The 26,334-nt window shown below is 35.7% G+C and overlaps 1 protein-coding gene across 3 annotated transcripts in view; it reads right to left on the bottom strand.

The window, feature by feature from the left end:
- Window positions 1–13,760: 13,760 nt before the first annotated feature.
- Window positions 13,761–26,334, bottom strand: part of LOC124207697 (diacylglycerol kinase theta-like) — a 29,206-nt gene continuing 16,632 nt past the window's right edge. For all 3 annotated transcript variants that reach the window (XM_046605280.1, XM_046605281.1, XM_046605282.1), the window contains 13 exons: window positions 24,474–24,630; window positions 24,104–24,238; window positions 23,874–24,008; window positions 21,078–21,195; window positions 17,030–17,220; window positions 16,691–16,903; window positions 16,469–16,603; window positions 16,047–16,406; window positions 15,695–15,986; window positions 15,360–15,515; window positions 15,121–15,277; window positions 14,951–15,058; window positions 13,761–14,812 (listed from right to left, as the gene is read on the bottom strand). In XM_046605280.1, coding sequence (XP_046461236.1) covers window positions 14,612–14,812; window positions 14,951–15,058; window positions 15,121–15,277; window positions 15,360–15,515; window positions 15,695–15,986; window positions 16,047–16,406; window positions 16,469–16,603; window positions 16,691–16,903; window positions 17,030–17,220; window positions 21,078–21,195; window positions 23,874–24,008; window positions 24,104–24,238; window positions 24,474–24,630 — 2,358 coding nt within the window. In that variant the 3' untranslated portion in view covers window positions 13,761–14,611. The remainder of the gene's footprint in view (window positions 14,813–14,950; window positions 15,059–15,120; window positions 15,278–15,359; window positions 15,516–15,694; window positions 15,987–16,046; window positions 16,407–16,468; window positions 16,604–16,690; window positions 16,904–17,029; window positions 17,221–21,077; window positions 21,196–23,873; window positions 24,009–24,103; window positions 24,239–24,473; window positions 24,631–26,334) is intronic.

Raw genomic sequence — 26,334 nt, 5'->3', positions numbered from 1 at the left:
GTTCTACTTTGGCAAAGTTTCTACTTTGGCAAAGTTTCTACTTTGGCAAAGATTCTACTTTGAAAAAAGTTCTACTGTGACAAAACTTATACTTTGACAAAAGTTCTACTTTGAAAGAAATTCTACTTTGGCAAAGCTTCTACTTTGACAAAAGATCTACTCTGAGAAAACTTCTACTTTGACAAAAGTTCTACTTTGAAAGAAGTTCTACTTTGGCAAGGCTTCTACTTTGACAAAAGTTCTACTTTAGCAAAGCTTCTACTTTCACAAAAGTTCTACTAGGGCAAATTTTTACTGTGGCAAAACTTGTACTTTGACAAAAGTTATACTTTGAAAGAAGTTCTACTTTGGCAAAGCTTCTACTTTGACAAAAGTTCTACTGTGGCAAAGCTTCTATTTTGACAAAAGTTCTACTTTGAAAAAAGTTCTACTTTGAAAGAAGCTCTACTTTCGTAAAGCTTTTAATTTGCAAAAGTTCTACTGTGGCAAAACTCCTACTCTGACAAAAGTTCTACCTTGAAAGAAGTTCTACTTTGGCAAAGCTTCTACTTTGACAAAAGTTCTACTTTGGCAAAGCTTCTACTTTTACAAAAGTTCTATTTGGGCAAATTTGTACTGTGGCAAAACTTGTACTTTGACAAAAGTTATACTTTGAAAGAAGTTCTACTTTGGCAAAGCTTCTACTTTGACAAAAGTTCTACTGTGGCAAAACTTCTACTTTGACAAAAGTTCTATTTTGAAAGAAGATCCACTTTGGCAAAGCTTCTACTTTGACAAAAGTTCTACTTTGGCAAAGCTTCTGTTTTGACAAAAGTTCTACTTTAGCAAAGCTTCTACTTTCACAAAAGTTCTACTAGGGCAAATTTCTACTGTGGCAAAACTTGTACTTTGACAAAAGTTATACTTTGAAAGAAATTCTACTTTGGCAAAGCTTCTACTTTGACAAAAGTTCTACTGTGGCAAAGCTTCTATTTGGACAAAAGTTCTACTTTGAAAGAAGCTCTACTTTCGTAAAGCTTCTACTTTGACAAAAGTTCTACTGTGGAAAAACTTAACTTCTACTCTGACAAAAGTTCTACCTTGAAAGAAGTTCTACTTTAGCAAATCTTCTACTTTGACAAAACTTCTACTTTGGCAAAGATTCTACTTTGAAAAAAATTTTACTGTGACAAAACTTATACTTTGACAAAAGTTCTACTTTGAAAGAAATTCTACTTTGGCAAAGCTTCCACTTTGACAAAAGTTCGTTCTGTGGCAAAACTTCTACTTTGACAAATTTTCTACTTTGAAAGAAGTTCTAGTTTAGCAAAACTTCTACTTTTTCAAAAGTTCTACTTTGAAAGAAGTTCTACTTTGGCAAAGCTTCTACTTTGACAAAAGTTCTACTTTGGCAAAGCTTCTACTTTGGCAAAGCTTCTACTTTCACAAAAGTTCTTCTTTGGCAAATTTCTACTGTGGCCAAACTTCTACTTTGACAAAAGTTATACTTTGAAAGAAGTTCTACTTTAGCAAAGTTTCTACTTTGACAAAAGTTCTACTGTGGCAAAACTTCTACTTTGACAAAACTTCAACTTTGAAAGAAGTTCTACTGTGGCAAAACTTCTACTTTGACAAAAGTTTTATTTTGAAAGAAGTTCTATTTTGGCGAAGCTTCTAGTTTGACAAAAGTTCTACTGTGACAAAACTTCTACTTTGAAAGAAGTTCTACTTTGGCAAAGCTTCTACTTTGACAAAAATTCTACTGTGACAAGACTTTTACTTTGACAAAAGTTCTACTTTGAAAGAAGTTCTACTTTCACAGATGTTCTACTTTCACTTAAGTTCTACTGTGGCAAAACTTCTACTTTGACAAATTTTCTACTTTGAAAGAAGTTCTACTTGGGCAAAGCTTCTACTTTGAAAAAATTTCTATTGAGGCAAAACTTCTATTTTGACAAAAAATCTACTTTGAAAGAAGTTCTAATTTGACAAATGTTCTACTTTGAAAGAAGTTCTACTTTGGAAAAGCTTCTACTTTGACAAAATTTCTACTGTGACAAAACTTCTACTTTGACAAAAGTTCTACTTTGAAAGAAGTTCTACTTTGGCAAAGCTTCTACTTTGACAAAAGTTCTACTGTGACAAGACTTCTACTTTGACAAAAGTTCTCCTTTGACAAAAGTTCTAGTGTAGCAAAACTTCTAATTTGAAAAAAAATTCTACTTTAAAAGAAGTTTTTCTTTGGCAAAGCTTCTACTTTGACAAAAGTTCTACTGTGGCAAAACTGTTGAATTCAATATTACAACCCCGAGATCCCAGTTGCTGAACCCCATGTGTTGCATAACCCAATCCTCTCTTCCCCTTGACATCTAGCATAAAGTCGTCTGCAAAGCCCCGATCTCACTCACTCTCACACTGACACCACGTCTGTATAGCTGCTCTACCTCTCTAAGTATACTATCACTGTGTGTCACTTGATAACTTGTTACGTGTAAGTTGTACTGCTGCCTTTCTCTATTGTGTAGATTAATAAATTATCTCAACAAAAACTTCTTCTTTTAGAAAAGTTCTACTTTGAAAGAAGTTCTACTTTGGTAAAGCGTCTACTTTGACAAAAGTTCTACTGTGGCAAAACTTCTATTTTGACAAAAATTCTACTTTGAAAGAAGTTCTACTTTGACAAAGCTTCTACTTTGACAAAAGTTCTACTTTGGCAAAGCTTCTACTTTCACAAAAGTTCTACTGGGGCAAATCTCTACTGTGGCCAAACTTCTACTTTGACAAAAGTTTTACTTTGAAAGAAGTTCTACTTTGGCAAAGTTTCTACTTTGGCAAAGATTCTACTTTGAAAAAAGTTCTACTGTGACAAAACTTATACTTTGACAAAAGTTCTACTTTGAAAGAAATTCTACTTTGGCAAAGCTTCTACTTTGACAAAAGATCTACTCTGGGAAAACTTCTACTTTGACAAAAGTTCTACTTTGAAAGAAGTTCTACTTTGGCAAGGCTTCTACTTTGACAAAAGTTCTACTTTAGCAAAGCTTCTACTTTCACAAAAGTTCTACTAGGGCAAATTTTTACTGTGGCAAAACTTGTACTTTGACAAAAGTTATACTTTGAAAGAAGTTCTACTTTGGCAAAGCTTCTACTTTGACAAAAGTTCTACTGTGGCAAAGCTTCTATTTTGACAAAAGTTCTACTTTGAAAAAAGTTCTACTTTGAAAGAAGCTCTACTTTCGTAAAGCTTTTAATTTGCAAAAGTTCTACTGTGGAAAAACTCCTACTCTGACAAAAGTTCTACCTTGAAAGAAGTTCTACTTTGGCAAAGCTTCTACTTTGACAAAAGTTCTACTTTGGCAAAGCTTCTACTTTTACAAAAGTTCTATTTGGGCAAATTTCTACTGTGGCAAAACTTGTACTTTGACAAAAGTTATACTTTGAAAGAAGTTCTACTTTGGCAAAGCTTCTACTTTGACAAAAGTTCTACTGTGGCAAAACTTCTACTTTGACAAAAGTTCTATTTTGAAAGAAGTTCCACTTTGGCAAAGCTTCTGCTTTGACAAAAGTTCTACTTTGGCAAAGCTTCTGTTTTGACAAAAGTTCTACTTTAGCAAAGCTTCTACTTTCACAAAAGTTCTACTAGGGCAAATTTCTACTGTGGCAAAACTTGTACTTTGACAAAAGTTATACTTTGAAAGAAATTCTACTTTGGCAAAGCTTCTACTTTGACAAAAGTTCTACTGTGGCAAAGCTTCTGTTTGGACAAAAGTTCTACTTTGAAAGAAGCTCTACTTTCGTAAAGCTTCTACTTTGACAAAAGTTCTATTGTGGAAATACTTAACTTCTACTCTGACAAAAGTTCTACCTTGAAAGAAGTTCTACTTTAGCAAATCTTCTACTTTGACAAAAGTTCTACTTTGGCAAAGATTCTACTTTGAAAAAAATTCTACTGTGACAAAACTTATACTTTGACAAAAGTTCTACTTTGAAAGAAATTCTTCTTTGGCAAGGCTTCTACTTTGACAAAAGTTCTACTGTGGCAAAAGTTCTACTTTGACAAAAGTTCTACTTTGACAAAAGTTCTACTTTGAAAGAAGTTCCACTTTGGCAAACCTTCTACTTTGACAAATTTCTACTTTGGCAAAGGTTCTACTTTGACAAAAGTTCTACTGTGACAAAAGTTCTACTTTGAAAGAAGTTTTACTTTGGTAAAGCTTCTACTTTGACAAAAGATCCACTGTGGCAAAACTTCTACTTTGACAAAAGTTCTACTTTGAAAGAAGTTTTACTTTGGCAAAGCCTCTATTTTTACATAAGTTCTACTCTGGCAAACTTCTACTTTGACAAAGTTCTACTCTGAAAAAAGTTCCACTTTGGCAAAGCTTCTACTTTGACAAAAGTTTTACTGTGACAAAACTTATACTTTGACAAAAGTTCTACTTTGAAGAAATTCTTCTTTGGCAAGGCTTCTACTTTGACAAAAGTTCTACTGTGGCAAAAGTTCTACTTTGACAAAAGTTCTACTTTGAAAGAAGTTCCACTTTGGCAAAGCTTCTACTTTGACAAATTTCTACTTTGGCAAAGGTTCTACTTTGACAAAAGTTCTACTGTGACAAAAGTTCTACTTTGAAAGAAGTTCTACTTTGGCAAAGCTTCTACTTTGACAAAAGATCCACTGTGGCAAAACTTCTACTTTGACAAATTTTCTACGTTGAAAGAAGTTCTACTTTGGCAAAGCTTCTACTTTGACAAAAGTTCTACTGTGACAAAACTTCGACTTTCACAAAAGTTCTACTGTGGCAAAACTTCTACTTTGACATAAGTTCTACTGTGGCAAAACTTCTACTTTGACAAAAGTTCTATTTGGAAAGAAGTTCTATTTTGGCGAAGCTTCTAGTTTGACAAAAGTTCTACTGTGACAAAACTTCTACTTTGAAAGAAGTTCTACTTTGGCAGAGCTTCTACTTTGACAAAAGTTCTACTGTGACAAAACTTCTACTTTGACAAAAGTTCTACTTTGAAAGAAGTTCTACTTTAGCAAAACTTCTACTTTGACAAAAGTTCTACTTTGAAAGATGTTCTACTTTGGCAAAGCTTCTACTTTCACAAAAGTTCTACTGTGGCAAAACTTCTACTTTGACAAAAGTTCTACTTTGAAAGAAGTTCTACTTGGGCAAAGCTTCTACTTTGAAAAAATTTCTATTGAGGCAAAACTTCTATTTTGACAAAAAATCTACTTTGAAAGAAGTTCTAATTTGACAAATGTCCTACTTTGAAAGAAGTTCTACTTTGGAAAAGCGTCTACTTTGACAAAATTTCTACTGTGACAAAACTTCTACTTTGACAAAAGTTCTACTTTGAAAGAAGTTCTACTTTGGCAAAGCTTCTACTTTGACAAAAGTTCTACTGGGACAAGACTTCTACTTTGACAAAAGTTCTCCTTTGACAAAAGTTCTAGTGTAGCAAAACTTCTAATTTGAAAAAAAGTTCTACTTTAAAAGAAGTTTTTCTTTGGCAAAGCTTCTACTTTGACAAAAGTTCTACTGTGGCAAAACTGTTGAATTCAATATTACAACCCCGAGATCCCAGTTGCTGAACCCCATGTGTTGCATAACCCAATCCTCTCTTCCCCTTGACATCTAGCATAAAGTCGTCTGCAAAGCCCCGATCTCACTCACTCTCACACTGACACCACGTCTGTATAGCTGCTCTACCTCTCTAAGTATACTATCACTGTGTGTCACTTGATAACTTGTTACGTGTAAGTTGTACTGCTGCCTTTCTCTATTGTGTAGATTAATAAATTATCTCAACAAAAACTTCTACTTTTAGAAAAGTTCTACTTTGAAAGAAGTTCTACTTTGGTAAAGCGTCTACTTTGACAAAAGTTCTACTGTGGCAAAACTTCTATTTTGACAAAAATTCTACTTTGAAAGAAGTTCTACTTTGACAAAGCTTCTACTTTGACAAAAGTTCTACTTTGGCAAAGCTTCTACTTTCACAAAAGTTCTACTGGGGCAAATCTCTACTGTGGCCAAACTTCTACTTTGACAAAAGTTTTACTTTGAAAGAAGTTCTACTTTGGCAAAGTTTCTACTTTGGCAAAGATTCTACTTTGAAAAAAGTTCTACTGTGACAAAACTTATACTTTGACTGTACTTTGAAAGAAATTCTACTTTGGCAAAGCTTCTACTTTGACAAAAGATCTACTCTGGGAAAACTTCTACTTTGACAAAAGTTCTACTTTGAAAGAAGTTCTACTTTGGCAAGGCTTCTACTTTGACAAAAGTTCTACTTTAGCAAAGTTTCTACTTTCACAAAAGTTCTACTAGGGCAAATTTTTACTGTGGCAAAGCTTCTACTTTGACAAAAGTTCTACTGTGGCAAAGCTTCTATTTTGACAAAAGTTCTACTTTGAAAAAAGTTCTACTTTGAAAGAAGCTCTACTTTCGTAAAGCTTTTAATTTGACAAAAGTTCTACTGTGGCAAAACTCCTTCTCTGACAAAAGTTCTACCTTGAAAGAAGTTCTACTTTGGCAAAGCTTCTACTTTGACAAAAGTTCTACTTTGGCAAAGCTTCTACTTTTACAAAAGTTCTATTTGGGCAAATTTCTTACTACTTTTATGATGACGTCTTATGTATCATCTTACACGTCCTGCTCTCCTATCGCTCTCCGGAGCGTATGTTATCCCGCTAGGAATATATATTACTTTTCAGTTCAATTTTCGTCCAGCTTGCCTATTGTACTGGTCGTCTCTCGACCAACCTTCGTAAATACATTTATTCAATCAGTCAACATTTTTACCTGGCGCAGTTGGTTCTTGACGAACCTAACGGAGTAAGTTGAACAGTTTACAATCCATTTTTTATTGGCGTTGTGCATACTTTTGCGGACAGTTTTCAAACAGAATTGTCTACTGGACGGAGGCGTGTATTTTTGGGGGGCTCTTGAAAAAGATACAGAACCACATTCAAAGCCGTCATAGTCAATATTCTTTTCTTTAACTTCTATGCCTACCGACGAAGCTAAAGTAACTGTTCTCGCTAGTAAAGAACTTGAACGTAGCGCCAAAGTGCCCGACCTCTCAACAATGGCGCCTACTGCCAAAGCGTTCAAGCCGTACGGCTCACATCCTCGATTTGATTTAGACGAATTTAAGGACTCATTCGAGCTATGGCACGCGCAATGGAAAATATTTTCAGCGTTATCGACGATCGACACGGTGTTGGAGGAGGACGACCGTCCAAAATACAAGACAAACATCCTTTTATCATGTTTATCTAAAGAGACCCTACAAGCTGTTTTAACAATGGGTTTAGACGAAGACGATTTGAAAAATCACGAAGTCATCATTCAACAGTTACGTGACAGGTGTAACGCGGGGCGTAATCGCCACGTTTGGCGTTAACAGTTTGCTATGGAGAAGCAACGTGCAAACGAATCAGCAGACAACTGGCTTTGCGAACTCAGGGAACTGGCTAGCAAATGCGGGTTCTCCGAAGATTGCTGTTCGAAATGCCAACCAACCCGTATACTTGGTCAGATTGTGTATGGCGTGTACGATTACGACGTGCGCCGAAAACTCCTCGAACAAGGAGACGAGTTACAATTGGACGAAGCGATTGACATTCTCCGCGTCGCGGAGGCCGCTTCAACCAAAGCTTAAAACTTGAAACAAAGCGAGGCATTGGCCATTCAAGCGCTATCAAAGTCATCCTACAAGAAAGATAAGTTAAACAAATCGTCTAAACCTCAGCACAAACAGCAGTCGTCGTCATTTCAATCAAGTCAATAGAAAAAGGACGAGAAGTCTGTTAAATTCGATACCTCTTCTAAAGGTTGCTGGAACTGTGGTAGTGAAACCCGTCACCCGCGCTCAGAATGCCCTGCTAACGGAAAAGACTGCGGGAAAGGCGGTAAAACCAGACAGTTTAGGAAAGTGTGCAACAGCAACAGCATCAAGAAGAATACGACACCATCCACTCAAACAGGATGCATTGGATTGGAACCTGAATCGCCAGCCCAAGTGTCAGGCATTGGAGCATTAGAGCTCGTTTGAATGAACATTTCTCCGAAAGAAGGCAATAAATCAATCAGCCTTTCCGTCTTACCAGACACCGGAGCTCAGATCGACGCTATACCAGCCGATCTGTACCACAGCGAGTTCTCACCCATTAAATTAATGCCTGGAGAAACTAATACGATCACGGCTATCGAAAGCCGTATTAGAAACCTTGGCCATTTCACAGCAAAAATCTGCTGGCCTCATGGTAATTCTAATACTAAATCAACTTCAATCATTCACATTTTACAGGATCTTAAGCAATCAGTTATTTTTCAAGCGACTCAGAAGAGATTGGGAATGCTTCGCGCTGGCTATCCTAATCAACGCGTTGAAATTTTTAACATCAACGCCCATCAAGAACCATTTTCCAACCTGTTGGCTAATATTCATACACATCCAACAGAGGGTATCAAACAAAACGATTTGAAAAATTTAACTAGCGACTTTCCTCTCATTTTCGACGGAGTCTGCCGACCAATGGCTGGTCCGGCATGCCATTTTGAACTCAAGAAAGACGCTGCCCCTGTAGCGTTAAGAGGTTCACGCGCCGTCGAAGAGCCGTTGATGCTGCTTTTAAAGAAAGAGCTTGACCTCCTAGAACAACAGGACGTTGTTCGAATGATTTCGGGCTTGGGTCCACCCCATGGTGATCGCTCCGAAGATCGATGGGGGTATCCGAAAGTGTGCTAATACTTTACTATTTTAAACAAAAGTATTATCCGTCCACGTTTTGAAACTGCTACGCCATTTCAAGCGGTGAGGACGATCCCACCAGGCATGCATTTCTTCACCGTCATCGACGCCTTTAAAGGCTACCACCAGGTGCTCCTGGATGATGAATCGGTATAGATGACCAGATTTTCGACCCCATTTGGCCGTTATCAATACAAGCTTCTCCCGTTCGGCGTCTCCCTCGCAGGCGATGACTACTGCCGCCGCGTGTCGGAGGTCTTTGACGACCTCGAAAACTGCCGTAGAGTAGTAGAAGACGTCCTTGTCTTCTCGAAGACCTACGAAGAACATTTGGTGTTGGTGCGAAAACTCTTCGAAAGAGCCGCGCAGCACAACGTGGCGATCAACGTCAGTAAACTTGTCCTCGCACAACCGTCGGCAAAATTCGGTGGATATATCATGAACTCAACTTGCTTCAGTCCACACCCGGATTTGATGAAGGCAATCAGAGAGTTTCCAGTTCCGCGCAACGCCACGGACGTACGGTCTATCCATGGTCTATGTCAACAAGTTGGTCATTTTTCAACGAAGGTGGCTGAATCCTTTAAACCTTTGTCACCCCTCCTGAAAAAGGGTTGCATTTGGGAATGGACGACGAAACACGACCAGGCTTTTCAAAACGCAAGAAAAGCTTTATCCGAAATCACTGATCTGGCTTTTTACGACATGAATCATCCGACTGCTTTACACGTCGACGCATCTCGTCTTTTCGGCCTCGGCTTCGTCATCAAACAAAAGGACGCAGACGGAAACTGGCAAATGGTCCAGGCTGGATCATGATACCTGTCAGATGCGGAATCACGTTACGCTATGATCGAGTTGAAATGTTTAAGTGCCGCTTGGGCAATGCACAAGTGCCGACAATTTATCGAAGGACTCAGGCATTTTGAACTTGTCACAGATCATAGACCACTAATTCCTATTTTAAAGGATTACAGCTTGGATAAGCTGGATAACCCGCGTATTCTTCGCCTTAGACTGAAAATGCAACGGTACCAATTCACGGCCCGTTGGGTGCGAGGAAAAGACAACCACGACGCTGACGCGCTATCTCGCGCACCCGTGGACATGGCATCTCCAGACGACGAGCCAGCCGAAGGGCCACCTCCTTTTTCAGCAAGAGCGGCCATCATCAGTACGATCAATTCCTCTTACATTTCTGTTACAGACACGGTTTTGGACAAAATCAAGACGGCGGCGCTTGAAGACAAACAAATGATCGAATTGAGAGAAGCCATCATGTGGGGATGTGGTGGTGTAGTGGATTAGAGCGTCAACGCTTTGGAAAAAGGCAATGAGGCTCTGGTTTCGAAACCCAGCTGAACCCGTCAAAAACCTGTAGCAGTCTCGCCGTGGAGAAAGGCAGCACGCATAACACAGGGATCCTTGATTGCTTTCAAGGATATGACGTTAAACATACGGTGATGTGTTTAATCACATCTTTCCAAATTGGAAACTAACCAGCGTCATTAGATCGGATTAGAAGATTATCTGCGATAGTGCGCTATATAAATTGATACATACATACATACATACATACATCATCAATGGTTTCCCTAATGATAAATGTAATCTCTCTCTTTCACTTCGTCCGTTTAGGAATATACGGACTCAGCTTGCAATCGACGAGTCGGATGGAATGATCATGGCCGGAGCCAGGATCGTCATCCTGGAGTCATGTCGCCGCCCGATCCTTCAGGACCTTATTCAGATGCATCAAGGCGCGACCAAGCTAAAACAACGTGCAAGATTATCGTTATACTGGCCCGGTATGGACAACGATATTGACATGGCATCTCAGTCATGAAAACATTGCAGTGAACATCAGCCTTCGCTTCCCCGTGAGTCGCTTCAACAGCGAGAAGCAGCAACACGCCCATTCGAGCAGATCCACATGAATATTGCCTCAGTCAACGGATGCGATTTTCTTATTCTTGTCGACCAATACAGCAGATGGCCTGACGTCATTCCGTTTAAGGACAAGAACACTACTGCTCGATGCATCGTCGATGCCTCGCGCGAATTTTTTGTTCATGGACCTGGTGCTTCCGTAAGAGTATGGAGCGACAACGGTCCCCAGTTTAACGCAATGGAGTTTAAAAATTTCGCGAAGGATTGGAATTTTTCAACAGGCACCTCATCGCCACACTGCCCTCAATCAAATGGTTTAGCCGAAGCCACTGTCAAGAGCATGAAGAAACTCATCGCTGGATCTTGTTCGCTAAATCATTATTGTTATTCGGGAACGCACCTCGTTCAGGCGCTGTCTCACTGGCACAGTTGGTGCTCAACCGCCCTGTTCGAGACGCGCTACCCGCTCAGCGTCGCTTATTCGCTCCAGAATGGCAACAAAAGACTGATGTCCTGGAAAAAAGGGCGAGACGTGCCAAAGAAATTCAGATTGAGCATTACAATAAAACAGCTCATCAACTTCCTCCTCTCTCTATAGGCGATCACGTCGTCATTCAGCACCCCATTTCGAAGTGCTGGTCAACCCCAGCCGTCGTGGTGGAAATTGATCCACATCGGGACTTTTTGTTGAAGACACCAGCAGGTCGACTCTTCCGCCGTAACCGCCGGATGCTCCGGAAAAGGATACAGGTTATGCCAGGAACAAAATCAACACCGACGCCAATACCTCCCGCACCAATACCGGTTAAGCCAGGAACAACGTCAACAACGAAGCCGATGCTCCCCGCACCAGAAGCATCGCCTTAACAAGCTAAACCTCGCCAGCGCGGAAAACCAAAGCCACCTACATTTGCTGTACATATATTGCTGCATATATATTACCCTTCAGTCCTCTCTTAGCTTCCCTATTGCACTGGTCGTCTCTTGACCAACTCCCTTACTTCCGTGAATACATTTATTCAATCAGTCAACATCCTTACAGGGGGGAGGGGTAAAATTTTTATTTTGACCTCAAACTTGGTATACATTTTTTTAATAATATTTAACACCCCAATACAAGAGTTCGTAAAAAAAGTATTAGTCAACTATGAAACACCCTAAGCTGGCCCCGCGTCGTCGTCTTTCCAGACAAGCGCACGTCTGCCTCATTGACGCATTCCGACAATTCTTTATGACTTTGGAGGCGTCCCAATAAAGTTATGGTCCGATAACAGCCCGTTCAAAGCCACTGAATTCCAGTCATTGCTTCGTGATTGGAATATCGATCATCCTCATCCTTTTCTCTCTTTTCCACTACACTCGCTTGTTCCCTCGTAGACGTTTTCAATTTTTGTTATCAGAAGAAAAAAAGGGCATGTTATGACTTGGCCACGAGTGGCGCTGCGAGTAGCAGGCTATCAGCCGACGTAAGAGAACGAGGGTACTCAGATTGAGCTGAAATGATGTGTGTGTGAGGTTTGCCGATATTTTGCTCGTGTATTGATTCCGTCTTATTCTATGATAGACTTTCTAACTAGCGCATCAAGTCTTAAAAAATTAAATTCTACTTTCGGGCATGAAAATATTTACAAAATAATTGTAGTTTTATTGTTGGGCAGTGGAGTTCTATAATCAGATAGTATTGTCGCGTATTGGTGTTCTACTGTCGGGCAATAGAATTCAATTGTTGGATATTTGTAATAATATTTTCAACTGGCATTCTGTATGTATTTAAAATAATATTTAAAAAATTGGGATTCTACTTTCTTTGGAATTCTTCTGTTTTTGGAGTTCTACTTTCAGCAACCCGTAGTGACAGTAGAATAATCCATGCGAAACTACTATAGAAATCAATACTTGTGGAGAAAAAAATTAATACATTCTTTTGTTTACTAAATATACTTACAGTTACAGTAGTTATCCACAATTTGAAAACGCGCAAGAGAACCTTATCGAAAGTTTAGGAACAACAAGAAGAGCCTTACGGAGAGAAGAGTACTTTTGCGTTCAATAACTAACAACAGGAAAAAGCTAGAACGATGCGAAAAGTATTAAATAGAAAACTTAACTTTTTGTAAGCAAAACCGAAATCCTCTTCAAATCGACGTTCAAAGTCCGTTCCTTACGTCAACCAGCTTCCTAAGCATTTGAATACCTTCCTTTCTACTAAGTTTTTTTAAGAAAAGCACTGTCACTATTAACATTATTTCCATTAGGCCTACATCATCAAAGGACGATTCTTCAAATGGCAGATGAAAATTAAACCCGCAATTCAAAGATAAAATGTGCAACAAAACTAAAAGTTTATAAACTCTCCGAAGCAATTATTATCAAGCTTACAAACTTGTATTTCATTTCATTAATTTACGATTAGTACAACGATTATGTGTAATGTAAATTATCTGGGATTGGGTTTGATTAAAATTCTCAATCAAAACGACGTTTAGTCAAAATTCAACAGGACGATGTCTTAAAAAATCGCCTTGGCATTAACCATTTCTGATTTTGCGTTCGATGTGCCGACAAGGATCATTTGCATCAACAGATCAGTTAATTTTCACGAAGTATGGCCATCTTGTTAAAATAACCAGAGTTTGAAAAATGAAAACAAAAAATTGACATAACCATTCAAAATATTTACGTAGATTACCGACGATAAACCAATCAATTAAAGTTTTAAATATTTCAAAATGAACCCCAAACTCATACTACTTCTTACTTATTCTTTACTTCTTTGACTGGTATGTGTCATAGTCAGATTTCAATATGACCTTGTCCCACATTAGATATGGAAAAACAAATTCTGATGATAAATTTTCATGTATAACAAGCTACTGTGTGTCATGCATTTCTTCTCTGAATTTTTTTTATGGGGACTTTTTCTTCTAATTCATGTTGCAGGGGATTATTAGCCAAGGCAATTTATTATTTGTTAGCATATTTTTCTTATTATAACTGTAAGACAGGTTATATTTGCTAGTTTTAATTCGATTGAAAACGTTTCTCTCGTGAAAACATTATCCCTGGCCAAAATGTAATAAGGATACAGTCTTTGGCTAAAGCCAAAACAAATTAAGTAAAATAAAAAAATGTGGGCCAAATCAAAGTATATATCTAAGACATACATAGAAAAGACATAAAACATTTAAAATGTGCCATTTGTGAATAATAGATTTAAAATAAATACCCATGAACTTCAAAATTTACTTAGTTTTTAGCAGTAAAACTTAGCTTTCATTTAACGTTCTTGACTAGATTATTATGTTTAATAAATGTATGTATTATAAATTTGGTATTCCAGCTAGCCATATCATGCATCCAAATATTTTTGGCTTCTAAACACATTCTTTTTCTTTAATTCAATTAAATTCCTGCATAGCAGATACATATATACTTTGATGTATATATATGTGATCTAATTAAACGAATTAAGTGAAATTAATTCATCTAAAATGTAGGAAGTTCTCAAGAGGAATATTATTTTCTAGAGATGGTTGCTGATTTAAGTTTCAAAGTCTTATAACATTATTCCTCGATTTACTTACGACAGCTTGACTGATAGTTTTATATGATAAAATTGGGAATGGAATGACGAGATTCAGAATTTGCGTCTAAATAAGCAAATGAAACATAATTACGAGAATTTTAGTGGACGCAGAACTATATGAAAATAGGCCAACATAAAAGTAGCACAAAAAACTATTTTTAAAATAAACTTTTAACATAAAAATTTGAAAAGAAATTGAGAAGTATTATTGTAGCAACGTAGAAAATCTTGTTGTAGAAGTTAGGATATTTCGGAAAGAGTTCATAAACATCTCGGGATTAATCCACTCACTCAAAATTCCGAATCTATACTGAAGTCTGCGTGTCAAATAAATTCGAACATTCTGAAGTAATGGACTAAAATTGTTTTGCAAATTGAATTGATTTTCAAATTTTTTTAGACGGTTGTTGAATAGATCTGCGTTTTGTTGCTACACCCTTCAGCATTTTGAGAATCGTCAAATCCACAGTTATCTAAGTCTGTTTTTGCTTGAATTGATGCTGGAAAACGAGCTTTACTACTTCCACTGGTATGGTTACCGCTACTGCCACCACTGTTAGATGGGTTGTTCCCTTTTTTCTTCTTTAACATAGTAGCCTGTATATTATAACCAATATTATTTTTAAGTTATTGTGGAAAAAAAATTAATTAGGTTAATTAACTGTAGTGCTAAAGAAATTGTATTAAGTCTTCATGCAGTTTGGAACTTTGAAACTTATGAAAAATCGTCTTTACCTTCAATGCAGATTTCAGAACAACTATTTCACCAGCACACTGAATCCATGGCTCACCATCAACTTGAATAGGTAACTCACTGTTCATTCGTATTCTAATATGCCCACCCTGAGTTTCAGATAAGAGACGATATATTTTTTTCAATTTGTTATCACTTGATGAATAATGACCTGTGCAATTCTAATAGCTGATCGTAATCCCGATTGAATTTGGCCCAAATGAAGAACACCAGTAACCCCTACTACTTCAAGCATACCATCCCAGTGATTAGGCATGGAGAATTGGTCATCACGCTCAAACCCCCACGGGTTAGCGCCAGATCCCCAACTAAAGGTTGAGACCCAATAAGTTTTCGAATTACAAGAGAGAATAACTTGTTTCTGAAACTATCCCGAAAGTAAAGCAATACCTCAATATGTTTAGAATAATTATTCCTTCGACAGGAGGTAATTCAACCATTTTTCCATCCACTTCTAACCGAATTTCCTTATGCATATCTTTGCACATTTTTCGCCCCATCATCTTGCGTATTCCCATCTTTACGTAGACACCTTTGTTGTGTAATCTGTATAAAAACACAGGTAAATATTAGCTTGACAGAAAATAAAAAATTGTAACTTTTATTCAACTAATTCGACTAATTAAAAATTAGTCGAATAAAAGTGACAATTGCAAATGCCTTGAAAAATGTCAAAATTTATAAAGTTGACAGCACATCATCTATGGAAATATTAGTGATCTTACCGACTATTGAACTTATTTGGATTTTCTTCTCTGGCATTATGGAAATCTAAGCAAAGATCAGCATCGATCCCAATGCCGAAATAATTATTCATAACAAATATTTGGGTATTATCTTCATTTGATATAGCTGTCGAAGTGGACATAACACCACTTGTTCCACAACTATTCTTACAGTCTTCAGATAATTTCTCGTCTGAAGGATGGAAAACAACTGTCCATCTATCAAGTCGGATTTCCTCGGCGTCAATTACATCCCGTAGAAGGTTTAATGGATCTTCTCCCCCAGTATAACCTGAACGTTAAACGTTTCAATGCAGTTCAATTATTATAAATCGTGTATGGTTAGTTGTACCTGATCCCCAACGTAATACGCGGGCCAAATCATTTCCAGTGCCAAGAGGAACAATGGCACAAGGGGGCGAAGAACATTCACTGTCCTGACCAACATTATCTAGACATTGTAAAACCCAACCTATAGTGCCGTCACCTCCGCAGACCAGAATACGGTAATCTTTCACGTGGCGGAAAACATAGAGGCCTGGTAATGGGCCACCAATGTCAAGATCGTAAACTTGATATGGGTTTAAGAGCTTGCGAAAGCTCGTCACAAGTTCAAGGCCTTGACAGCCTCCTGATTTTACGTTTACGAAGACTAAAAGAGGTTGAACTTCGGGAGGAATCAATTGAGGTATTATATTTGGCAAAAGAGCAGCTATTAATAAAATTGACAGATTAACAAACCATTTTTCATAAATTCCATATTTTTTCGTGTACCTGATAAATTTCGCTCCTCATAAATCGCATCTTTTAAGGTGTAGCAAGCCTGGATGGCATCGTCAAATTTCTGGTATGTTAAAACCATCGAACCATACTCGTAATATATGGGCCCAATCAAAGAATATTTGTTTTCTGAAAGTTTTGCGTTAGTATAGAACTTTGCTAGTTTTGAATAAGTTTAAAACTTTGTAAATTCAAGCAAAATAAATACAACTGTACCTTTTCCAAGAATATCAAGTAGAATCTTTTCATACTGACGCTGAGAGAGATTAAATGGTAAATTGCTTACGAACACAGCCAAATTTTCGCCACACGGAACTTCCTTAGGTTGAAGGTAGAATCGAGTGCGCTGCATTTGCCGAAGGGATTCACGACCAATCTGCTTAAGCGACTCCCATGGAATTTCTTCTCTACCGAGAACTCGTTCCGAAACTTTATTTAATAGAAAAATTCGTTTAAAAATGAAGTTATCGGGGACAAAACGTACGGAAAATATGAGTATAATGAAATTTTAATATTGTATAAAGTCAAATTCCTTTACATGAAAATTGAAATTACCTCCTTTATGCATAATTATTTCAGTAACCGAAAAATCATCTGGATTTGCTGATTCCAATCCAAACAATGGCAGTGATTCACTGAGTAGACTAGCAGCGCTGGTACCACTACTCACGGGTACAAGCTTAGGGGATTCTGAAACTTGCAGTCTTCCAGCGTGAACGCGAACCCAACCAGAATCGGTAGACTCCCTAAATTCAAAAGAAGAAAGTAAGAAAGTTTTTTTTTTTTTAAATAATGAAATCAATACTCTTTTTTTTACTTAGATGGGGGAATTTTCTTAACTTTCGTCTATATGTTAATTCACAATCAAATAAAAGCCTTTACAAGTCGGAGCCAGTTGCAGAGTAAGCATTAATCGAAAATGTTCGTGTAAGAATTATTCGAAGTTTTGTAGCACAATTGGCACCATTTTCGGCTTCTCCTTCTCCTGCCAGTTTGTCACTAATTATCGTATATGATTTCACTCACAAATATCACATGATCCATATGATAATTTTGCATTGAGATTCTATCAGATCAAATAAGAGATCACATCACATCAAGCTTTTTTATGAAAAGTGAGCTCGTTACTGCCTATACTATAGTAACATTTTGGTGCAATTGTATTTCATTTTGTAAATTTTATTTTACCTAAATTGATTTAAGCAAAACAAAAAGCACAAAAAAATTCAGTTTTCATCCGATAATCAGTTTGATCCGATTTTGAACTGAGGACTTTGTGTAATTCTTTGGGGATTTTTTTCACGTCTTTTAAATTAGATGAATTAGTTTTCGGACAGTCAAGAGGGCAGTAAGAAGTGGGGCTACTTTGGCACTGTTGCACTACGGGACGGAAAATAGAGCTATGAGAGCGCACTAAGGCTTTAAAAACATATTCCCGAGCAGAATTTTTCCTATGAATTTTGTAGAAATATTGCATTTTTCAAATGGATTTACTGTTAGAAATCAATTTTGAAAATATAAAAGAGACACGTTCATTCTGCACTTGTTTACATCTTTTTACAATAAAATAACTATATAAATGTTCATTAAAAATACTTTACAAAATCCCATCAATGTTAGCAAGCCAAGTAATATGTGGAAGTTGTAGCATAGTCTATATTGGATACACGTACATCCTATCGATTACACCGATGATGTTTACGATTTATGCGGATAAAGCAACGATTACCGCCTTTTTATTACCCCACCTTTCTTTTCCTAAATTTTCTTTCCCCCTTAACTAATGCCCCCGATTAATGGTTGGTAATTGCCCTTTAAAGAATTTGAAAAGTTTCATGTGGAACTTTATAACGAATTCCAATAAAATTGATATGTTATCTCAGTAAGAAGACAAGTCATTTGATTGAAATAATCCAATCACCTTGTTTCAATTTCATACCGTCACCCTTTATATACTTTGCCGAAGCTCAAACCATGATGAGTAAAATTCACATATTGCCGTCTCGTTTTCATACGTTAGTTAGCCGATTTTCGTCTTCATTTTTTAGTGAACATTATCCTCTTCCCTACTAAGACGCGCCATCCAAGCGATATCCCAGGTATGTACAACGGGATGTTGGCGTCCCTCATCCCATGTGGATGTTCAGGGTACGCTACCAGTATGTACATAAATGGATAAAAAATTAAGAAATTCTTTGATCCCAACAGTATATGAAAAACATATACAATGGACATACCATCAAGTACATTCACTGAATGTACCGGAAGTATGTTTGGTGTACGTACAGTTCTCATCCAAAAAAGATGAAAGCTTGTGTATTAATATCTATCTAATGCTGCGTCTACACTAGCCGTTTTTACAGACAAGTTACGGTCGTAATTCGGTGTCTGTATGTCTGTAAAAACTGCTAGTGTAGACGCACCTTAACGTATCTTCGATTAAATATAAATTTTTTTACTTTTCTTCTTTTACAAGCAGCATTATTTATCCGTTAAGAACTTAACTTTCTAAATAAACATGATAAATGAAAAAATAAACTTATTTTTATTATTATAATTTACTTATTCCTAAGTTTATTTATTAGTAAACACGCTACGGACTTCTGTACGTAAATAAAAAAAAATGTGCTACAACTGTTAATGTGTATGACAGTTATTAGTTTAAATAAATATATATTTTAAAATGGTCCCCTAATATCTTATATAAAAATCCAACTGTAAAGGCGTAAATCACCCCATAAAAGTAGAAGAAGAACTTTTATATGTACGTTAAGATAAAACCTTACTAATGTGTGTTATGCTATGCCCTTTCTAAACAGTCGAATAAGTAACAAAATAAGTTAATAAAACTATGCTAGATCTCATATAACTATTGTGGCGTAGCTGTACAGCACTAGCCTTCCACTCCGACGGTCCGGGTTCGATTCCCGAAATAGTCAAAGCTTGTTTCCTAGTAAAATGAATTCAGAATTGTAAATCGGAGAGAAAAGTATGGAAAAAATAACAGCTGTAATGTCCCTAATTTATTTATTTCAATTGGAATGAATTGGAATGATCATCCCAACTGCAGACAATTTTGGACGTACTTCGGATATACCCCACAGTACGTCGAGGGGAAGGTAATTAGGATATTCCCCGTACATCCATTGTATGTAAAATGGGATGTACCAGATCCCAAAATTTACATCCCATGGATATACCATGGACGTCCATGTCTTAGTAGGGTTGGCCTTAACTATGAATTTCATTTATTTAAAATGTCGTTTTTGCTTCACAACAATCGTAAATTTTAAAAATTAACAAATTTCCGGCTTGCTTTGCGTTTGTTTCTTCCGTAGCTCGTTCAGTGGTTCAGCCTTGAACGCGTCTCCTCTCTACCGATGCAAATACAAGTGCTCGAGTTTCCACACTTTTAAAAAATAAAAAAACTTACCAACTTAGTGGTTCACCGCTGCTGTGACATGAAAGGAGAATTGAGTAGTAGGAGAATTTTTTTTCAAGAATTTTTCACCACTATGATTACCATTAAACTTTCCAAAATTAAATCATGTTATTCACATCAAGACAAACGCTAAAATGAACGGTTTCTCAGCAGTGAAAATATCAATTTATTATACTATAATACCAAACGCAATGGTTCTTGCATAAGAAAATTCTTCTCGGGTTGTTAGCTCTATAAAATCAAGTGTTGCCGTACTAAAAATCATTTGAGTTTTGATTTTAAAACGGAAAATTTCTACATATTTTCCCTTTGTTCTTCATTCCTTAGTTGTCGGTTTTCTAAAATAAGAGATTTTACATATTAGGGGCAGGGGGGGGGATACAGGCTGTCGCTATCCTTTTTTTATATATAAAACATCTTGAGAATCTTAATAATCTAAAGTCCCCAAGAACTTCCAGTTTAAAAAGCATTTAATCGAATTTTTTCCGTAAGCTACTCCCAGTTGTCAGGAAACTTATATACTGTGTGTAATTTCGTCCCACTTTGCGAAAACAGCTCAAATCTTCGAGTATGTTATTAGCTTTCTTCACAATTTAAGATAATCATATAAAAAAAATCATGCAGCAATTCAGTAGATTGGCTATTCAGCTTCATTAATCCAATCATATCTGATTTAAATAAAACATTAATTTTCATAGGTTACGCGTTTAATACTAACACTACCAAGTTAGCTCTGTATACACCAATTGTATCTCTTTTGCACCGACTTGTACGGTTGTCCTAGGCTTGCAAGACCCTAAAACCTCTATAGCAACTTGCTGCCAAAAAGCGAGCGTCAAGATTACATATCTTGATTTATGTTCACAAATCAAAAGTTTGTAACTTTATATTGTTTCTCTGTAAAAGAACGAAGTATCCTAGCTCTTATACCAAAGGATATTGCTACAGTTATAAAATAGTTGTTTATGTTTATTATTATTATTGTATAATCGAATGAATAATCGAATAACCACTTCTCCGGGTTAATTATTGATTGTTCCAAAACTTAAGACCCAATAAAATCTAAATGTATCAATTACAAATGTCCAATAAAACCCACACTATTTTTTCCGTTAATTGTGCTAAACATTTCTAACAGCATAATAATTAAAAATTTCCTACCTAAAACGAAGTAATAACGCTGGTTTTCTTCCATCAACTCGCGTTAACAAAGGAATTGGATATGGATCTTCAACTTCTTTTTCAGAATTTCCACACAGGTCTGTTAGATAATAATCCCCTAGTAAAGAAAGTGTAACAAAATTATAAAATATTTGTTTATTACGAAACAAAAACGCCTCTTTCATAATGGCGTCATCCTAAATTATTCAGTTCGTACTTTATGATTTCATTGGCTTAAATTCTGTAATTAATAACAGAAATTCAAAAAAATGCAACCAAGTTAAGAACAAATATTTCCATTATTAAATATGTGGTCAAAATAAAATCAAGTGGAGGATGAATTGTCAAATTTTCACCCCGACGTTCACATTTCAGAGCCGTTCTTTTCTTAATTCTTAATTCAAAGCGTTCACAACGGAATCTTTGAAAACAAGGTATGTTAGGGATATTAAAAACTATAACTTAATCTTTTTATTTCAATCGTATCGCAATGCATTTGGCATTTGGTAGCTATGGAAAAATTTAAAATATGTTCAGACGAACCCCGGCCTCCCCTACATTTCTTAGATGGAGGCAAAGAAAGGAAATTAAATAACCAATTAATCAGAGGAGGAGAATAAAAGAACCAAACAAGTTTCGTAAAAAATTTGAGAGTAAAAATCAAATTATTCTCTCAATAATGTCCGAATCTAATTAGAAAACGAGCGAATATAAAAATTATCCAGTTTTAAGGATATACTTATTACAATCATATATTATTTTTCTGAATATATATCGCTTATTACACACAAATTATCATTCATGCAAACAATCATATCCAATCTTATTTATGTACCGATGAGACGAATTTCACCCTTTAAAGGAAACGGTGGGTTTCAAACGCTTTGTTAAATCATTCTGGGCTCTTATTGGTCCGATTTTAGTAACATTTGTTATTCTATACGCAATTTGAACGTTGGAAATTGTAATCAAAAGTATTAATTATAGCTCTTAAAATAAAGAATTGATTTTCCTTTAAAATTTTGCTTTTTTATTATTTTAATGCGCATTTCAAATTGAAGACTTTTCTTTATAGTATGTGGCAGAAAAACCTGAGAGTGCCTTTGACGAAATAAAATAAAAGCTAAATTTGAGCGGTAATCTAAAGTTAAAAAACGAAAAAAGCGAGATTTGGCATACATCCGGTCTTTTACATTGTTTTGCTTGAAAGTGAGTAAAAGATTTCGCAGAACAGGTTGGGTTTTCAAAATCTACTGTATTGCTGTAGGGCTCAGCTCAATTATAGCTAGGAAAAATGAAAGGGTACTTAATTCTAGTTTTGGTGAAAGAAGTTTTCACGCGCGAGTCACTGGCGTGATTTTAATCTTATAAGAAAAAAGTAGAGCGATAAAATTTTTAGTAGGGCAGACGAGGTCAGCTTTCAAACGAAAAAATGATCACCAATGCCTCTTTTTTTGAGACAGGAGCATATTTGAAAATTAAAATATTCTTCGATATCTCTTAAGATAATAGCGAACAAAAGACTGAAACGGCCGGGAATCTGCCGAGCTTTTTTTGTTTTTTATTTTATTTATTAGTTTGAGCCATCTAACGTTCAAACTCTACTTCTAGTTTCCCTTTTTTGTGAGCATTGTCATGTTTACACTCTCTTTTATTGGCTCATCCTTTTGGTATTATGACGCGAAACCAGTTTTTGTAGCTAGGAGTCGTGGTGGCGCAGCCCTGCCACCACCACCTTGGGTTCCTGCACCTAAGGAACCCAGCGCAACTTGCGATAAAATATCGAATGTTAAAAGTGATGGAGTAAAATCATAGATTATTACGCTAGTGATCAGTTTTGTGACCTTTGCCTCCATCTTATTAAATAATGGGAATTTTCTTTCGCCTATTGCAAACTCAACCCCAAAGTTTTAAAAAGAAGGTATCTAGTAATATTCAATACCCAAAAAACGATGGAACACTTTTCTTTCAACCCCTGGCTATGTGTGTAATTTTATGCGTGCGTGGCTATGCGTGGAAAAATTAATGAGACTACAGTGTTTTACTGCGGTATAGGTATAGGGAAAAAAAAGTGAAATCGTAATTAATAAAATGAAAAAACGAACAAGAATTGCCGTTGCGACCGTACCTTTTAATAATATTTCAATGGGATTTATTGATTGGATCATATATTTTTCTAGGGTTTTGGTTTTTGTAATACTTTTTTTGGCCGATTCCTCGTTCAAAATTATAACCCATTTGACCCCGACTCGATGGAGGAATTGGTAACACAACATTCGTGAGGTTGGATTTCGAGACCCATAACAATTCCATTCCCTAGCTATGGAAGTAAACTTTCCAAAAGTTTAGAAATTATTCCTATGCCAAATCACGTGGCAAAAGTTTTCGCTTGTTTCAAGAATTCACGTTCTTTTCAGAATGAATTTGCCTTAAAGCACTCCATTATATATAAATGCCTTAAACTTATACCTAGATATAGGTGTTTCATCGAAGACATTTGGGAGGATAATATATTTGTTTAAGAACGGGTAACCATAAAAATTATGTGCAGAAAAAAAATTTAAAGTCCCAAATTTGGAGTTGTACTATTAACAGTTCATCTTATGAGGCAAAGTAAAGAAGATATTGAAAGAAGACACAAGTTTGTGTTTCCTAAAACCTTAAAAAGCTCGTTAAAAAGAAAAGAAAATATTTTATTATCAAAGCTCTTGTTCAATCATATGAAAACCAATTGCTTAAAAATATTTATAAAATCTAAATTAACTTTGATTATGTTCGTAAGGGTAATAAAATTACCAGGATCGCCCGTCAGATGAAATGCCCACATTGCAGCAGCTACTAGTTGTTCCACGCTAGTGTGTCTAGGAACTGAAATCAGTTTGTAGCTATGATGACGGAATGAAGCAATCCCGTCATAAACTTTAATTAATTCTAAATAATAAAAAAATATATTCAACATTAAAGTATCTACAAAGTACTATCAAACATGAAGATGTAGAGTTCTATATCAATTTCATAATTTTTACCTTCGTCTCGGTCATCACGTTCTCTAGATCGATCTCGCTCTCTGCTTTGACAGTAATTGTCATCAGTTTCTCGGAATGATTTAGTAGCGGCTTCGCCACCTCCTCCACTCGAAAAATCTTCTGAAATACTGCGAGCTAAACAATGATTGACTGTATTAAAATGGTACTTAATTTTATATTAATATAAATCACAATGAATCACTAATGAAATTAGTTGCATAGTAATAAAAATAGTGGTTCAATTTAAATTCTTTCATCGCTTTTTTGACACACATATCTTGAACATCACGAGAATGTTGACTAACCCACCAATTACAAGATTAAATATGAAGGATTTAACATCTCAGAAGAGTTATTATATTGTACGTACGGGATGCGGTCTCCCTCCTCCTTGGTTGTGAACCTATCAGTGTTTCCAGTGCAACTGTATGACAATTATTACTGACGGCGTGTGGTGGCAAAAGACTTGGTGCAAGGATTCCATAGTTGCATTCTGGATTGACAGATTTGTAGCACATAGAATGCACCTGAATAAATATTTGTAATGTTTACAATTTAACAACAACATCAAGATCTCTGAAGTTCACGAAGATTCTGTTTAGAGTTAAGAAATGTAATACCTAGTTGTCAACAACTAACTTAATTTTGCGGTTTAATAATTTGCAAAATATTGGCGAAAGCAACAGAAGAGTTTAAATTTAATACGGGTTACTAACAAATCATGCGTAGAAGGTTGTATCCCGTTAATCATAATCCACTGATCTATAATTCTATATTCATCAAAAGAAATTGAAAATATTCAGAAAAGGTGTACACTTGATAAATGTATTATCAGAAAACCCAAATCTATTTCATTAAAATGTGTGACTTTCATCAGCTTTTTCGTGCTTAGTGATGAGTTAATAATTGTAATTTGTCAATTTGATTATTAAGATACCATTAATATTATTTTAAAATATAGTAGTTTTAGTATCAATAAATGATTGCCTTATAAAAATCTTGTCTTGCTAGGGTTCTTATCCTTAAATTATCGTGCAAAAGTTATGTTCTAAAACACGACCACATTTCTTATGACGAAATTTTAAAAATAAGCCGTTAACATGGGTGATATACTGACAAAACCGTCGTTTGCAATCTCTCTTGTCTTACTATCGTCATTGCATACACATATAGTTTATTTAAAATTGATAAAGCGAGCAATAATCCGAGAAAAAAATTTATTACTCGAACTCAGGATCACACTTTCATTATATATCCAAACTTTGTCTTGATCAAATTAAATTGGAAACAATGACATTGTCATGCATTACCATATATTCTAAAACCAGTGCATTGAATTTGACGGTTATTTAGGATTTATCAAATCTTAAAAAGTAAAATTTAATGAAATCTAATTAAATCAAAATTTCAATAATAAAAAAAAATTAATCATTGAAAAAATCGTTCAAATCCAAATCATCAAAAAAATCCAAATTAAAATAATCCAATTTAAAAAATCCAACAAATTTCAAATCAAATCATTGGACAATCGTTCAAATTCAAATCATTAAAAAAATCCAAATCCAAATCAAATCAAAATCAAATTTTAAAAAAGTTAATGAAAATTTTTCATTTCAAGTTAAGAAGTTTCTGTGTGCAGAGTGAGAACTGTCGATATGAAACGTTTTAAAAAGCAAATAAATTGTTAAATTATAGTTTAAAAAACAATGGACACCAAATAACTTTATAATAAAAAAATGAACGAATAAAATTAGTAAGACAATTACTCAATTAGACAACGATAATGTTAGACATTAAGTTTTAAGAGAAAAAATATGGACATTTTTAATGAAAAAAAGCATTTGAAATATGGCTGCTTTGATTTTATGTTCGTTCATTTTCCAATACTGTACTGGGCTGAATGAAAAAATCAGTTTTCCAAAAATCTTCATCAAAGAATTAAAAAACTTTTTTACTCAAGAATTCATATTGTTATTTCATAATTTCAACGTGTTGAGCGAGTTTAAAATATCCTAGAATAGATGTTTTTCACTGCTTTATTGGGTGCGTAGGGTTTACCCTAGCGGTGATTTACCACAGTGCAAGAACCGCTGCGGTCCCAACCCTACGTACCCGATAAAGCAGTGAAAAACATCCCCTACTTCCTAGTGATTAAAAAAGCTGTCGCAAAAAGGACGTTTCCAGTTTTCCTTTATCTTGATTTGGATTTGGTTTGGATTTTTGAAGAAAAT

This window comes from Daphnia pulex, chromosome 11 (assembly GCF_021134715.1).
Source record: "Daphnia pulex isolate KAP4 chromosome 11, ASM2113471v1".
In the NCBI taxonomy this organism is placed as follows: domain Eukaryota; kingdom Metazoa; phylum Arthropoda; class Branchiopoda; order Diplostraca; family Daphniidae; genus Daphnia; species Daphnia pulex.
The sequence above is the reverse complement of the archived record's forward strand: the minus strand, read 5'-3'. Positions and strand labels throughout refer to the sequence as shown.